Here is a 15,875-nt window from a genome sequence, read left to right on the forward strand (position 1 = left end):
GGTGACAAACAGACCAGAAGTTTAGCTGAGAGCGTTTTGACTGATGAAGCCGTGGCGAGCGTGTGGGAGTGGATCTGTGCTCGGGTTTTTTTTTTTTTCCTGTTCTCAGACTGCCAGCCTCACGGACCGCTCCAGGCTACTGAATGCTAAATGCTGTAGCCTTGGCTATCTTTTCAAAGCGCTCCTCAGTCTGTGTGTGGGATGCCTAGTGATCTCCACATTCTTTATTTATTTTAGGTGACCTTTGGACTCCAGAGTCGAGATCGCTTTAGGCAAACCGAGGTGGGTTTAAATGTTTAGAGGGGGGGTGGGGGGGTGTTGTTGCCGGGGCTCTGAGTGAACCGCTCTGAAACTCTACAGTTTTGACCCTCAGAACTCCTCGGGGAAGCGCCGGCCCGGCCTGCAGGCAGCAGGAAGTGAAGCATTTCGGGGAAGACGTGGCGATGGGTTTTTGTCCTCATTAAAAGAGAAATCCCTGCCACCGCTTCCTCGTTTGTTTTTTCATTTGAAATGGATTCGGATTTGGGGGTTGGGGATTTGAACAGCGTAAGGCCACTGAAGCCAGAACGGAAGGTAGTTTCGTCTTACGCAAAGTCCCGAAAGAACTCGACACACACTTTTGCCCTCACTTACTTTTCAACGTTGCAATTAAGGACAAAACCTCTGTCTTGGCTGAATAGAATGAAAGTAGGGTCTAACGTGCATCCGATGAAACACCTACTCTTAAGCACCCTCGGGGATGAATGTGCCAATCACTTGAAACACCGGCCCCACTTCAGGGAGACGAAACGTAATGAGCACCGGTGTCATTAAATCTTCCACGCTGATATTAAATCACGATCATTCAAAGCGAATCACACTGATGCTGCTTCAGAAAGTGCTGATGCTGCTCAGGGACCTGCCAGCTACAGTACGGAGAGGATTTTTTCTGCATCCATTCAGAGATTCTCTAATTCCCCCAGGCACTACATTGCAAAGTAATCCACTTAATTTACAATTACCCACGCAAGCCACACTTATATGGAATAATAAATGGGCTCAAATAATCCCACAGATAGAGCCGAAACAAGTCAGACCGGGGTGTTTTCTCTACTTTACGTCTTCATAAACATTTCTGTTTGTAATACATCCAGGCTGTGCACTTAAATTAGGATGCATATATTTACACCTACACGCTGCGCGAACTTCCTGCCTGTTTTTGAGGATAGATGAAGGAGGTAAAACCTGGCTGCGCGGGGCGAATGTTAATGTTTCAGCTCTTCTGCCGAAAGATCAGAGCAGCGCCGCCTCCTCTCGGTCCTTTGAACTCTAACCCAATTTCCACCGCGCCGACTCGTGCGCTCTCTGCGCGCTGAGCCGCTGACAGCTGCTGGGAGGCCGTCACCGCCAGTGAGTTGGGTGATGGGCTCCCAGCTGGACACCCGTGGTCCGGATTTTGCCCCAGCGACCATAGAGCTGAGTGAGGCAAAAAAAATTGAAATGTCGAGTTACAGGCTTGGGGTTTGACGAGGATGACCTCACAGCTGCGAGTTAGTAAAGCTGTGGGATCAGCTAATTGTTGCTAACGCCAGGTTCAGATAAGATTTTAAAATTGTCTGTTAATTTTCAAAACCCGAGACAACGAACATGGCCATGGCAGTTGTCTTGTCTTCCGTATTTTGGATTCATATATTGCCAAATCACAACAGACGTCGTCTCAGATTGTGTTGAATCACTTGCAGTCTCAGAGTAGCACATTGGCGACAGTGGGAAGGAAAAACTCCATTTTAACAGGAAGAAACGTGGCGCAGAACCAGGTTCAGGACGAGCGGCCATCTGCCTCGACCGGCTGGGTTTGGGAGGACAGGAAAGAGACACAAAGATGTTCTGTCACCTCACTTTCTGATTGGCTACGTCACATTCAACAGGCTGCAAGCTCGTTTGTCCTTGAAGAACACCACACACGCTGGAATATCGGGTCAAGGCAATCCAACACGCTGAATATCCCCGATTTTAGGCCGGAGCGGTCCTGACATCCTTCCAAGTCGACTAGATCACTGCTAACACACCGCACTGTGGAGGTTTTCTGCTGTTGCTGGGTTCTAAGTGGCATGGGTAGAGCTTGGGTGGACTCACCTGTGCGTGGTTTCCCAGATCTCACTGGTGTATTTAAGCTGCCCTCTGAGATCCACTCGACGCTGGATTATCCAGTCACTTTGATGCTGTATATGACAGCCCAGTTAATTCCCAGAGCTTATGATTTGTGTAACCTCAGTGTCTTGTTTCCCTGTGTTTACATGTGAGAAACTCTCGTACTTGCTTGTTGGACCAAACTTCCTGGATGTTCTAAGAACTCACCGGTGAAACAGCCTCCACACCTCCTCTCCATGCCAGCCTCCTCCTCGTCGAAAACCTGTAAGATTAAACAAACATCTACCGATCACTTCCTCCTCAGGACTGTTTTCCCTTACAGCCAACTCCTGGGTCCTACTATAAACTTCACTTACCTTTTTCATCCGTTGTCAGTCTCCTGTTGTTCATTTTGGGTACATTTACACATATCTCCCAAAATTATCTTTAGAGTCAACATGATGATCGGCGCATCCTAAGACTGTCTGAAGGGTAAAATCGGGTCAAACGTTGGGCCAGTTAGCAACATTAGCCGTTTTATTTCTTTGCATTTTCTCCTCCCAACTTCTGTGTCAAAATATATTCACTAAAAACCAGCAGTACTCATTAAAAATAAGTAAATCTGTTTTTTCTTGACTGATAAACTTGTTTTCACCGTTCAAACATTGAGTCAAATAATCAGCTGGAGTAAGGGTTCATTTTTTTTGGTACTCACATCAGGTTTTATTTTGTGTAAGTAGATTTTATTTCTATAGCACTTTTCACAAACATCACAAAGTGCTTCAGGGATAAAAATAATTACAATTAACAAAGAACAATCGAGAACAGAAAACCAAATACTTAACCAAAGGCTAGGGGTGCAACAATACATGTACCCGTGTCGAACCGTATCGAACAGCGCTTTAGATTCAATACACACTTGTATCAAACAATACAGATTTTTAATTTTGTTTTATCAACTTGTCTTCTGAAGATGTGTTGAAGGATCGGTGGATCTGTGTTCGACTACTCCACCTAGGCTGCACTGTCGAGCGCATAGATCCACTGAGAAACTTGCTGTTTCAGCAACGTTTAATTTTAAAAACTGTACTTTTGAGGTTAAATAAATGGTCATAATTAATTTAAATAAATTAAAATGTTAAAAGGGCATGGAAATTTATCTTTTTTGTATCGAAAAAATATCGAATAGTGACACTAAAGTTTTGAACCGAATCATGAATTTTCTGTATCATTGCACCTTTACTAAAAGCCTGTCTAAATAAAGGTGTATTTGGATTTTCAGATAAATCAAACTTTAATTCTTTACTTTCAGCCTGTGCTTTGACTCCAGTTCTCCCACTTCAGCTTCCAGACACATCAGACTGGTTCTTATTTTAGGAAAGGCGACTCGGTCACCTTCTTTTTCGTTTAAATCACTGCCTCTTGCTCTTTTTCTCTTTGATTTAACCTGAACCCCTCGTGGCCCCCGTTCCTCCCGTCCTTTCTCTGTTTYGATTCACACATTTTAATTGTTCATGTCCCCATCTTCCCCATCAATTAAGTCTTTACTCACATAAAGATTTGTTAAAATTCAGAGGAGTGAGAAAGGAATAAAGACGGCGTAGAAGGGGGGTAACGATAGCAGTTATTACCCCATAGCCAAATAGCTCAATCATCCTTTACTAACGTAATAAATCACATAAATCAACCTCAACAAACAGACGAGAAACACATCTTTCCCCCCACTCTCCCTCTGCTCCGAGCATCAGTTGCTGCTCAGAATCTTTGAGGGAAAGACGGCAGATCAAAGCCCTTCTCCCTCATCCTCTCTCTCCGCAGTGCTCGTGCAGGAAGCGACAGATGTCGGTGATGAGTTGACGGCGGAGAAAACGATGCAGGAAGAAAGCTCAGGATGACTTGTGAGGACACGCTGCGGCGTCGACTTGACAGCGTTGGGTTAATTATGGATGGTCTCCTCTGCCGGTTGGGGCAACAGGGACGGCCGAGGCCCAGCTGCCTTCTGGCTACATGCGCATTAGGCCTTCTAATGTTTTATTACTGCTCCAGGATGAGTTGGACGGCTGCAGCTCCACTTAGGATTTTAAATGAGCTTTCTGACATAGTAAGTTAACAGCAGCTTCAGCTGATGTTTTATGGCTGACCCATTTTACTCGCAGGTTATTAGTGAGAYGGAACCTCCGAGGAGCAACTTAACCAACCCGACTGAAGGGAGAAACCAGAGTTTAAAGAACCACTGGAAGATTCTTTCTTTTGTAAGGTTTTAAAGAAGGACTTTGATCATTTTAAAGCATTTTTATGGTTTTATGTAAAAAGGAAAATGTAACAACAAAGATTTTAAAGAAGAAAACTAAATTAGACTGAAAAAGGAGTAGAATTTAGAGAGAAAGAATGCAATGTACTGGTAAATCAAATCAAATAGTCCAATATGTTTATTTAAAACGTAGTCATTGACTGTTCAGTCAACTCATTTGTCTTTTAATAAATAACTCATGAATTGTTGAACGTATTCAAATGGACTTTTCAAGAAATAATTATTCCTTTTAGGAGCCGAACCAATTCMAGAGCCAACGGACTTCCAAAAAAAGTGTCCACAACTTGGTCAAATATTGTGCTGAAATTCAGTGTTTGGGTAACGCTTTCTTTTACAGTAACGTTTTAGCATGTAATTACCATGTAATTACATGCTAATTACATGGTAATAAGATGGTAAAAACGTACCATCCATCCATCCATCCATCCATCCATCCATTTTCTTCCGCCTATCCGGGGTCGGGTCACGGGGGCAGCAGCTTCAGAAGGGAGGCCCAGACCTCCCTCTCCCCAGCCACTTCTTCCAGCTCCTCCGGGGGAACTCCAAGGCGTTCCCAGGCCAGCCGAGAGACATAGTCCCTCCAGCGTGTCCTGGGTCTTCCTCTGGGCCTCCTCCCGGTGGGACGTGCCCGGAACACCTCACCAGGGAGGCGTCCAGGAGGCATCCTTACCAGATGCCCGAGCCACCTCAACTGGCTCCTCTCGACGTGGAGGAGCAGCGACTCTACTCTGAGTCCCTCCTGGATGACCAAGCTTCTCACCCTATCTCTAAGGGAGAGCCCAGCCACCCTGCGGAGGAAAAACGTACTATATTCATACTTAATAGAAACATTAATTACCATTTAATTACATGGAAAAATTACCTTATTACATTTAATTAATTGGTAATTACCATGTAATTGTAAGTTTGTACCATCTTCTTATCATGTAATTACATGCTAAAAGCGGTACTTTAAAATAAAGTGTTACCAGTGTTGGTAGTTAAGATTGTCTCACAACATAAACTCCAACATCTTGAAGAGAAATGTGTGTAATTTACAAGGTTTGACCAAAAATGGAAACAACTTCCTTCTTTTCTTATCAAAAGTGATTTTTGTTTTCTTTAAAGAATGTTGTGTTCAACTTTTTAAACATGACGCATTTCAGCAAAAGGTTTTATAGCAACAGAGTACATTTACGTTGTTACAGTTACTTTTTTTGAGGATTTGTAATTTTACCAAGTATTTGTTTTTAATCATTACTTTTATTTCATTTCATTTAAAACCTAAAAGAAACATCACGAACGGAGTTGTTTATACGCTGTAAAAACATGAACAAGTTTAATTTACTTAAAGTTGTGTCAGCTGTTTCCACTAAACCTAGTCGAGTAATACTCGAATTGCTCAATTTACTTAACTTGGTTCATTGAAACCAGTTTGGTTCAGCAAATTCAACAGTTTATTTCTTATAATGTGTGTAAAAGTACTTTTACTTTCCCAATGTTTGTGAGCAGTTTCATGACATTTCTCATCAGTGAAATTTATTTTTACCAAAGCCATTTTCTTTAAGGTATTTTTACTTTAACTTAGTTATTTTTTACAGACCTTTGCATTTCATTGTGGTTTACTCCACAATCTGAGTTGTACGGCTTTAAACGTGCCTCTGAAGGATCACATCATCAGCCAGGCTCAGCACGTTCCTCCTCATCTATAATTATCTTGGTTGGCCGAACAGGCATGGTGAAGTGGTTCTGTCTGAGAGTAAGAGACCTGATTTTGTATCAGAGAGGCATGGGCTGGAGTAAAGTGGAGTCAGCAGAATGAAACAAACACATTTAGTTCATGCTTTGACCTGATAAAGCAGAAGTTGGCCAAGCCAGAACAGATTTGTCCTCAGTCTGGGACATAATTGCAGTGTTTGGGGGAAATGCAGGGGTTGCTTTTTTTTGCTTCGTCATGGGGAATGTGGTGATTCATCCAAAAAAGAAACTTAACATCTGGCCTCATTAATCATTTCTTTTCAAGTCAAGGTTTCCAGGGAATACTTCTCTCCTTTCATCACATTATTGCCCCTTTTTCTCTCCATTACTCCCCTCATCAGCGCTCCTTGTCATCTGTTGACACGCCGGCACGCCTCATCACCCGCGTCAGTCGTCCCTCCTCGTCCGCTCCCTAATTTGTTTAGATCCCCGAGACAAACAGAGGGACAGAAGTGAAAGTTGCCGAGGCGTCGAGGGAGGAGAGAACAAACCCAGAAAGTGCGGGAAGGGACGAGGAAACAATCATCCGGGAAAAGCTGCAAAGCCAGTTTGATGAAATCAGCGTGCTGTTTAACAGTCAGAGAGCTCCTCGTTGCTCACCGAGCGCTCAATGAATGCAGTGACATGCACATCATTGCCACATGCTAGGCCGCCCGAGGCTAACTAGCACAGTGATGAGAACAACATTTTCCATTCAGTGTGATGGCAGAGCACCCACATGCCACCCGCTTCACTGTTGCAGGCTTCAGAAACGGCTGCTGCTTCCTGACGCAGCTGAAAAACTCACGTTTTATACTGCAGGAGCAGCAAAATATCACATAGGCAATCATGTAACTTCCTGTGTCTGTTAGCAAAATATAACAAGAAACCACAGATTTTAACAGAACTTTTACGAAACTATCTTTTGATGTAAGTTTTGTAGTAAATCAGATTCAGGATGGCTGCCGATGCCTGACTTTGCACTAAAGTCAAAACATCAAACAAGATTAAGTCCCAAAGTGGTACTGTATGTGGAGAACTAAGAACTGAAATATCTGAAATATAAGGATTTTTGAGCAGTAACTACAAAAAATAAATGGTTTTCAACAGAAAAGCCTTAGATTTTTGCCATTTTTCCCTGCGAGCTAGCAAAGCATTTTTACTTTCCAGCTAAGAAATTTCTATTTCCAAATACTATTTGAGGTTTCTTCTTTACAATGACATAAACTAAAAATAGGATAGGACGACAACGCTTTCTTTTACGGTACGCTTATTACCATTTAATTACAAGGTTATAAAAATGTAATTAAATAGTAATTACCACCTTATTACCATGTTACGTGGTAATTAGGGAAAAATTTTACTATTTAATTGTCTGCAGTAATGTAGCACTTACCTGGTAATGTATTACAATTCACTATGTAACACCTAAATAAGTAGTAGGTAATTTGGTCAGTTTTAAAGTTATATTTTATTGCAATTAACCACTAACCTCAAAATTTAGTTGCATTCTTCTGTTTATAAATATAGTGTTGAGTTACTATTAAATAGTAATTTGATTGTAGTTACCCAATAAAGGTAGTTTTACTAATAGCAGTTTTTCTTTTGTACCATAATTACCACGTAATTACATAGTAATTACATTGTAATTACATGGTAATAAGGGTACCGTAAAAGAAAGAGTTACCGATAGGACTAGGGGTGATTTCCTTACTTTTGGGAAATCAGAGATCGGCCAACCCTTAGATTAAATTGGTGAAGATCTGCTTTTCTACCTCCACAAAGGTCTGAAAATCAGCCACTATCCTCTTTTTGCTCTGCTGTGTGCAGTGTGTGTGAGCACTACCTAATGTCCAGTTAAAACAAGTTTGTATTGTCCTGATGCATCTCAGTAATCCAGGTAAAAAAATCAAAAAGAAAAAAGTTGTATAGGTCTTCTGGACGGGTTCTTCTCTWATGAAACGTTTCGTCTCTCCTCCAAGAGACTTCTTCAGTCTGAGAGTTTCAGGCAAAATTCAGGCTTTTAAGCCCTGCCTCCATGTGACTGATACTCACATCACATGGCTATCGTTGACACCTAATTAACACCTATTGTTAACAGGGGGTGGAGTGATACTGGCAATAGCAGCACTGTAGGAGGGGGACAACTGAAAACGGAGGCCTCCACCTCTGTTTAATGATGGACGGTCTTTCTTCACAAAAATGGCTTCTTTTACTCCTCTCTCAAACCAACGTTCCTCTCTATCAAGAATGAGAACATCCTCATCTCTGAAAGAGTGACCGCTGGCCTGTAAATGAGTGAAAACTGCAGAGTTCTGGCCATTAGATGTAGCTCGTCTGTGTTGTTAGATGTTAGCTACATCTAACAACAAAAGAAGCCATTTTTGTGAAGAAAGACCGTCCATCATTAAACAGAGGTGGAGGCCTCCGTTTTCAGTTGTCCCCCTCCTACAGTGCTGCTATTGCCAGTATCACTCCACCCCCTGTTAACAATAGGTGTTAATTAGGTGTCAACGATAGCCATGTGATGTGAGTATCAGTCACATGGAGGCAGTGCTTAAAAGCCTGAATTTTGCCTGAAACTCTCAGACTGAAGAAGTCTCTTGGAGGAGAGACGAAACGTTTCATTAGAGAAGAACCCGTCCAGAAGACTACACAATTTTTTTCTTTTTGACAAGTTTGTATTGTTTCAAGGGTTTTGTTCAATGCATTTCAGTAAAATAACATTTGAACATTGAAGTTGTGTTGTGACTTTATGACATCTGACTATGTCAGCTTTTTAAAAAATCCGTATCGGCCAAAATCTGGATCGCCAGGTCAGAGTTTTTAAAGATCAGAGATCAGCAGGAAAACTGGAACAGATAGGACTAATTATCACTAAGTTATCCTGATTAGCAAGACAACTCAAGCCATATCTCTGGAACCACTCATGATATCAGAACAGTCCAGGTGTCAAAGTGTAATTTGACTTCATTCTGATGCTGGGTCACACAGAGGGAGCTAAAATTTATTGGGGTTGTCGTCACAAGACAAAAGGGACATCTTTTAGTATTGTGCCAAATTTACCAAACTCTTTTCAATGTTTGACCAAAGCTGCTACAMTTTTTTTTTCATTTTCAACAAAATGGGAAGAAGAGAAAAAAAACCATCAACTGTTTATTTTTTATGTCTCTGAAAGTCAAAATCAGAAAATGGACATAAGGATTGTCTTTAAAACGACTAAATAAAAAAGAGAAACGGCGCTCTCTGAGCACAGCCTGGTCCAGATGTGCGGCAGCTGGTGAGATGTTGGAGCTGCAGCAGAAAAAGCCTCCATCTGCAGGGAGCCGTTGGTGTAATGATTAGTTTGTGTGTAGAACAGTCTGAAAATATGCGAGGGGCTCTCAGAAACACACACTCTATGGAAAATAAACCAAGAAGCAGACGCAATGCAAGCTGTACAATAAGTAAATAAATAAACGCAGATACCTTTCCAATGGAATTATGAAGAAAAGTCTGCAGCAATATTAAGAAAACAATTCACAGCTAGTCTGTTTGTCACTTCCACAACTTTTWTTGGTGTTTTTCAAAAAGAGTTATTTTTAGTAACTATTAATTTTTTTTAAAACTAGGATTTTTTACTCAGAAAGTGAGCTGAAGTGTTTTTAAACATTTTCTTTTACACTTGGCACCCCATCAATGCTCCCCAGAAACCTGACCATTTTTCCGTGACCGTCATGGAAAGCTGTTTATATCAGACACTGTGATGAATAACAAGAGTSTGACAGGTTACAACACGCAACCAGTGAAAGACTCAAAGCAACAACAGAAGTAAACTAACAGCGTAGATGCTAAATAACAAAAAATTAAAAAAACACAATTAAATAAATAAAYAAAACTTCAGTGTTGAGGCTAAAAATAAGAGCATGTGAAGTCAAACGTTACAAAATGTCTATTGTCATCAAAAGTCTGAACATCCAGGTGGGTTTAACAGCTGCGGSGACAAACGACCTCTTAGATCACTCTGAGCTCAAAACCAACAGTAAGGATGTTCCCGTCAGGGTGAGAGATGGGTTCAAACCTCCTCTTTTTCTCCACTGTCACCATTTTTTTCCCCTCATGACTCTGAAGCCTGTTGTTTACTAGAAACAGACTCTCAACTCGCTCTTCCTGTTCCCGACCGTTACCCGGTTGTGTAACAACAAGCACAGCAAAAACAAGAGGAATATTAGCTAATGTTTTTAATCATCTGACAAAAGACATTGATTATGAATTTGTAAAAACAGGATTTGGTTTTWGATTTATTGATAGGAAGACAGAGCAGAAATGGTATCAGTGTTCCCTCTGGGTGACGTGAAAATGATGAGAGGAAGCTGAAAAAGGGGAAAAAAAGCATTTTGATTACAAGCTGCTTGAGTTTATCTTTAAGAAAAAATCTTCTTTCAAGCGAGACGTGTAGGTTTATCTACACCACAGCTGCCAATACAAGCAGACGCACACAAAAAAAGCTATTTTGTTTTTTTGTCTCGAAGCTCAATAAGTTTGAGCTTGCCTGAAGAGTTTGGCGCGATTCTGCGCAACGCATTCCACATCTATCTGCAGAACGCTCCTCAAATCCCTTTTCAAACATTTCTCTGACAAATCTTTCAAACCGGAGTCCCGTGAGACAGCCCTGGCTCCCGTTCAGTCTCCTCAGTTCATGTGACAGATCGCAATAAAGATTATTAGGGGATTTTCACATCATGTAATACAAACCTCAGAGCGGGGATCATCAACAAAAATGTGCTGACGAGCCAGAATGTCTCCAAGCGAAGGTTGAATACGACACGTGAGCCACCATGGCTCCGAAACATTTCACACGGACTAACAGTTTTAATTTTGTTATAAATGAAAAAAGTAACGATGAACAAGCAGCAGAAATCAGAACAAAAGCAGGTTCTAAAAGTCTGAAGTGTTCGCCCGAGGCGGGAGAAGGGATTACASCAGTGGAAATTAATCTAAAGGCAAACGTTGGACTAAATGGGGAAAACCAAACAACTGCACATCACAAATGATAGAGCAGTAATAAAAGCGGAGGAGCAGACAGAGGAGAATAATGAACAGAGTAATTACATTCAGCCTCATCTTCAGCAAAACAAACACTTCACTTATTATGGTGAAATTGGAAAAGAATGAAATGTAAACTGTGCTCAGAATAACCAGTAATGGAGCTGGGAACTTTATCTTTAAGTAAAAAAAAAAACAAACAAACAATAATAACAATGAAAACAATTTGAAAAGTCACATTCTTTTAGGATCAGGATGAGGACAGTTCATTTAAAAAACTGAGAATGACTTTATGAGTGGCTCTGATTCTGAGGAATACTGAAGAAATGATTACATTTCTGCAAAAGTTTCTGAAATCTTATAAGAACCTTGATTAAAATGAAGTAACTTGTGTCGAGAAGAGGATTGTTGCAGAACTTCGGACCCAGAAGAACCGATCAGATCTTAACAGAAGAGCAGCTGGGGGGATCAAAGGCCTTTTTCMGGTCCACGTGGGATTTTATGGAGCTGGAGAAAGCTTACGACCGTACCCCCCTGAGGCTTTCTGTGGGGGGTGCTTTTAATGGTTTGCATGGTCACTTTTGAAGGTGGGATCTCACTGGACTTCAGATGTTGGTGACTGGTGATTCAAAATTGTGAGAAAGTACGACGGTTTTGTGGTGTTCAGAAACCAGATCTCAAGGTGTGGTTGTGGAGAGGAAGGCTTCTTTACAGGTTTTAGACGCGGAGGCTCGGTCTTCACTGCGCACTGGAATGATTCTTTTAACATTTGAGGTCATGGTTTTTTGAGTCTCTTCCTCGAGGGGAGTCTAAGTTGTGTTTTGCTGATGAATWATGGCAGAAGTCAGTAAAAGATAGAGGCTGATTGGGGCTTTCTGTTTGTAGTAACGAAGGCACCGCAGGTCTGTGGTTGAAGAAAGAAAAACCAGAATCACCAGAAAACATTTCAGTCACCCTTCGAATATATTATTTTGTAAATTAACATGATTAAAATTTCATGATTTGGTTGATTATAATATTTAGCAGCTTATGTAAAAGGCTCATAAAAATGGTACCTTTAAACATCCAGTTATATTTTAAGAGAGAAAGTTCTTATAATCTTAAAGGACTTGAGATGTTTATGGAACCTAGAATTCAAACAAATTTGAAGGACCGATGCACTTCGGCTCAGGGAATAAGATTGTGGAATAATCTGGAAAGTGATTATAAAAACGCCAGTTCAACGCATTTCTTTAAGAGAATGATAAAAATAAGTTTGTTAAAGAAATATGAAATTGTATAATGCATTTCAAAGTTGTTGTTTGAGAAGGAATTGAAGTTTTATTATTTTTTTTGTTTCTTGATTATTATTGCTTGAAACTAATTATAGAAAAAAGGGGCAGATATAAGATTTTTTTCTTCTTTCTGCCTCCTTTCATTTCAATTTGATTTGTATATATTTTTTGTTCTGTATATATGTTGTGCATTTTTTGGTTTCAAATGAAATGAATAAACTAACCTAAACTAAACTAAAAAGGAGCTAAGCCAAAACACAAACCTTTAGATTTACTGGTCCGTCTATGTTTCAGACCTCACCTGTGATAATAATAATAATTAAAGATCATAAATCCAAGAGGAAACATGAGTTCCCTTTGTAGCTCCATCATCCATGAGGATATTATCAAAAAAAAGGTCAGCTGGGGTTCGGGTTAGGGGTGGGCGTATTGATATACATGGATACCAAGATAAGTATTGGATTGATACTAGTGTGATGAGATTGAATGTTTTGTGTTCACTTTATAATTTTTCAAATAAGGTGAAAAGTAAAGTCAATGGAAGTTTTTTTTTGTGTTATTGACATTGTTACCTCCGCCAAGGAGGTAGTGTTTTCGGTCCCGCATGTCGGTCAGTCGGCCTGTCTGTGGACAACATTACTCAAAAACCTGTGGACGGATTGTCATGACATTTACATCACGTGGGTACTCGCCCAGGTAACACACCGTTAAATTTTGGTGATGTTCCGAATCACAATGCGGACACAGGAATTTTTTTCTATTAATCCTCTCAGATCGGCAAAGCTGTGATGCTTTCACAGGGCTTCTGTAAAAAACAGTGACAGTGTTCCATGTTCATTTGAACTGGATTACACAACACGGACTTCAAACTTTATAAAAGTAATGTTAAAACCAGATGTAATGATGAATAAGTCTTGCCATAATGTACGCATTTTTGCGCATTTGGTGCGCAATTAGAGAACGTCTTGAAAAAAAAAAAAAGAGAACGTCTTGTGACCAGGAAGTGTGTGACTGCACCATGAAACCCATTTTCCCATTTCCTCAAACACACCACATTGTCGTAGGCTTGTAAACAGATAGATGAAGAACGAGGAAGAGGAGTGATGCGCACAGGTGCGGTGCACTTCAGACTCGGAGGTTGTTTGTTTGTTTGTTCATTTTTATTGTTCAAATGAGACCAGGGGTGAGGTAACGTTTTCGGTCGCGCTGACCCACTCACTTCAGGAACCGACTGTACCAGGAAGCACTTTATAAAGAGAGTCAAACCATTACAAACTCATTCAGGGGATAAAACAGACATTTTACATGGTGAAATGTGACTTATGAAAACTTAGGAGCTTAATCCGACACCAGTTTGACGATGAATAACGTCATTAACGAATCTGACTTTCTTCTTTTTTTTCACATTGGACTCCACCGGGAAGAAATCCCATGCATACTGCCTGCTTAAATGTTCGCTACGTCACAACTTATTTGGCAAATGTGTTTCCATCTCCGCTTTTGTGCATTAACTCTTACAGGATGGAGAAATTGGTCTTGGCGGAGGTTTGCACTCTCCGAGTGCTTCTAGTTATTATTATGTTTGTTCAGATGTTTTTTTTTTTGTTATTTTGCACTAGTGACTCTTTTCTTAAACAACTGCCTAGCTGAAAGCAATTGGGAGATTATTTAATTATTTTATACTGTTACATTGTTTCCTTCTATTGTAGTTAATACAAAACATTTTTATTTAAAATCTCCGTCCTGCGTTTTATCATAATTAATTAACAAAAAGTTAAATCACATAATTATTCAATGAACATTACATGTATTTGTATCAGTATTACTATTCCTGAATTTATTTGGCACTGCCCACTCCTAGTTCGGGTATCCGGGGTAGTACCCTAGAACTGCTTCACTCCACAGCTGCTGGTTAGCATCAACATGTGTTACTTGTTGTAAACGTTGGCAGATGAGGTAAACTTATGGAATTCTGTTTCAAATTAATTATTTTAATTGGACAATCTGGTTTCTAAAGAAAAAAAATTTTGGTTTGTGAAAGTATATAAATTAACAGTGAGGTGTAGAAAATTGGGGGCCCACCTGAAATCTTGCCCAGGGCACCAAATTGGCTAGAGCCAACCCTGATTTCAGACAGGTCTTTCTGGGAGGAGATTCAGACCCAGAACTAAAGGAACAGGATCTGGAGAGTCAGATAAGAGGTTGAAAATGGATGGATATAAATGCGAAAAAGATAAAACCAATCACATCAGTTCACCTCATATTTTCCATCTACAAATATCAACTTATGGTTAATATTTGGAGGGAACCTATCCGCTAATTTAAATGTTTCAGACCAAAGAAAAGTGGACAAACCAGGAGGGACTTTCTTTCTGCCAGCCAAGAATGTAATGTCATTAAAAAGCACAGAGCAACAATGCCCCCCAGGTATTTTTCTTTTTATAAAAAGGAAGAAAACATGTTCTGCTCCCAGCAAGTAAATATTTTTAGCCGTCGCGAGACACCAGGTGCAACCGTTGAGTCTCACAGTGAGCCAAACAAAAAGCAAAAGTTTTCTGTGTTTTTGGGCACATCGAGGCTTCGCCACAAAACAGTGGAGCGAGCACGAGCTGACCTACATGCAGTAAATAGAGCAGTTCTTTTTTATCAGCTATTAATCAAAGCGGGTCGTTGCAAAGCGCTGCTGTTCGGGGTAGTTTGATAAGAAGTAATTAAAATATGTGCGTGTGTCAGGTTTATGTTCCCTCCGAGGGTTTRTTGGTGGAAGGTGGGAGGACCTCCACTCATCTCAGTGCATCGCTGTGGAAAATAAAGAGACGGGCTCAGACGAAACACTTCCTCTCTGCCTACCTGTCTGTCTCAATCTGACATCTGCGAGATGCTTTATCAATTTCCTGTACCTGTTGGTCGGCCGGTCGAACCACCTGCTCAGTTTAAACAAGATCAGTGTTTCTCTGCACCTGAGATGAAGTCAGCTCAACCACGCCGGACTCACGTCACGCCACTTTCACGTCGATACGGGCTGCTGGTCCTGGTATTTTCTTGCATTTTAAGCTTGATGACGTGCTTCTGCACAACGTTGTGGTCCAGTGATTATTCGAATTAAACGTGTGGGAGACACTGAGAGCCATATTAGAGGAATGATTTGTTGTGTTACAGTTTGTTAATAAGACAGGGAGGTCCTGAAATGCTCCTCTAACCTCGTGCCCCACATGTTTTTGTTTCCTCGGCACGGAGCTGTCAAAACAGAATGAGAACACACACAGAGGATACAGAGAAGCTCTGGCCCACTGATGGATGGGATGTTATGGTAGGCCATTTTTACATAAAATCTGCTTCGTCTGACTATCTGTAATTACATTCTAGATATACAGCGGGTAAAATAAGTATTGAACACGTCAACATTTTTCTCAGTAAATATATTACTAGAGGTGCTAATG

General features: G+C 40.7%; 1 protein-coding gene across 1 annotated transcript in view; it reads right to left on the reverse strand.

The window, feature by feature from the left end:
* Positions 1-10,341: 10,341 nt before the first annotated feature.
* Positions 10,342-15,875, reverse strand: part of samd12 (sterile alpha motif domain containing 12) — a 129,124-nt gene continuing 123,590 nt past the window's right edge. The window contains exon 5 of the mRNA XM_014022455.1: positions 10,342-10,488. Within this exon, the coding sequence (XP_013877909.1) occupies positions 10,448-10,488 (41 nt within the window). The 3' untranslated portion in view covers positions 10,342-10,447. The remainder of the gene's footprint in view (positions 10,489-15,875) is intronic.

Source organism: Austrofundulus limnaeus, unplaced genomic scaffold (assembly GCF_001266775.1).
Source record: "Austrofundulus limnaeus strain Quisiro unplaced genomic scaffold, Austrofundulus_limnaeus-1.0 Scaffold330, whole genome shotgun sequence".
Classification (NCBI taxonomy): domain Eukaryota; kingdom Metazoa; phylum Chordata; class Actinopteri; order Cyprinodontiformes; family Rivulidae; genus Austrofundulus; species Austrofundulus limnaeus.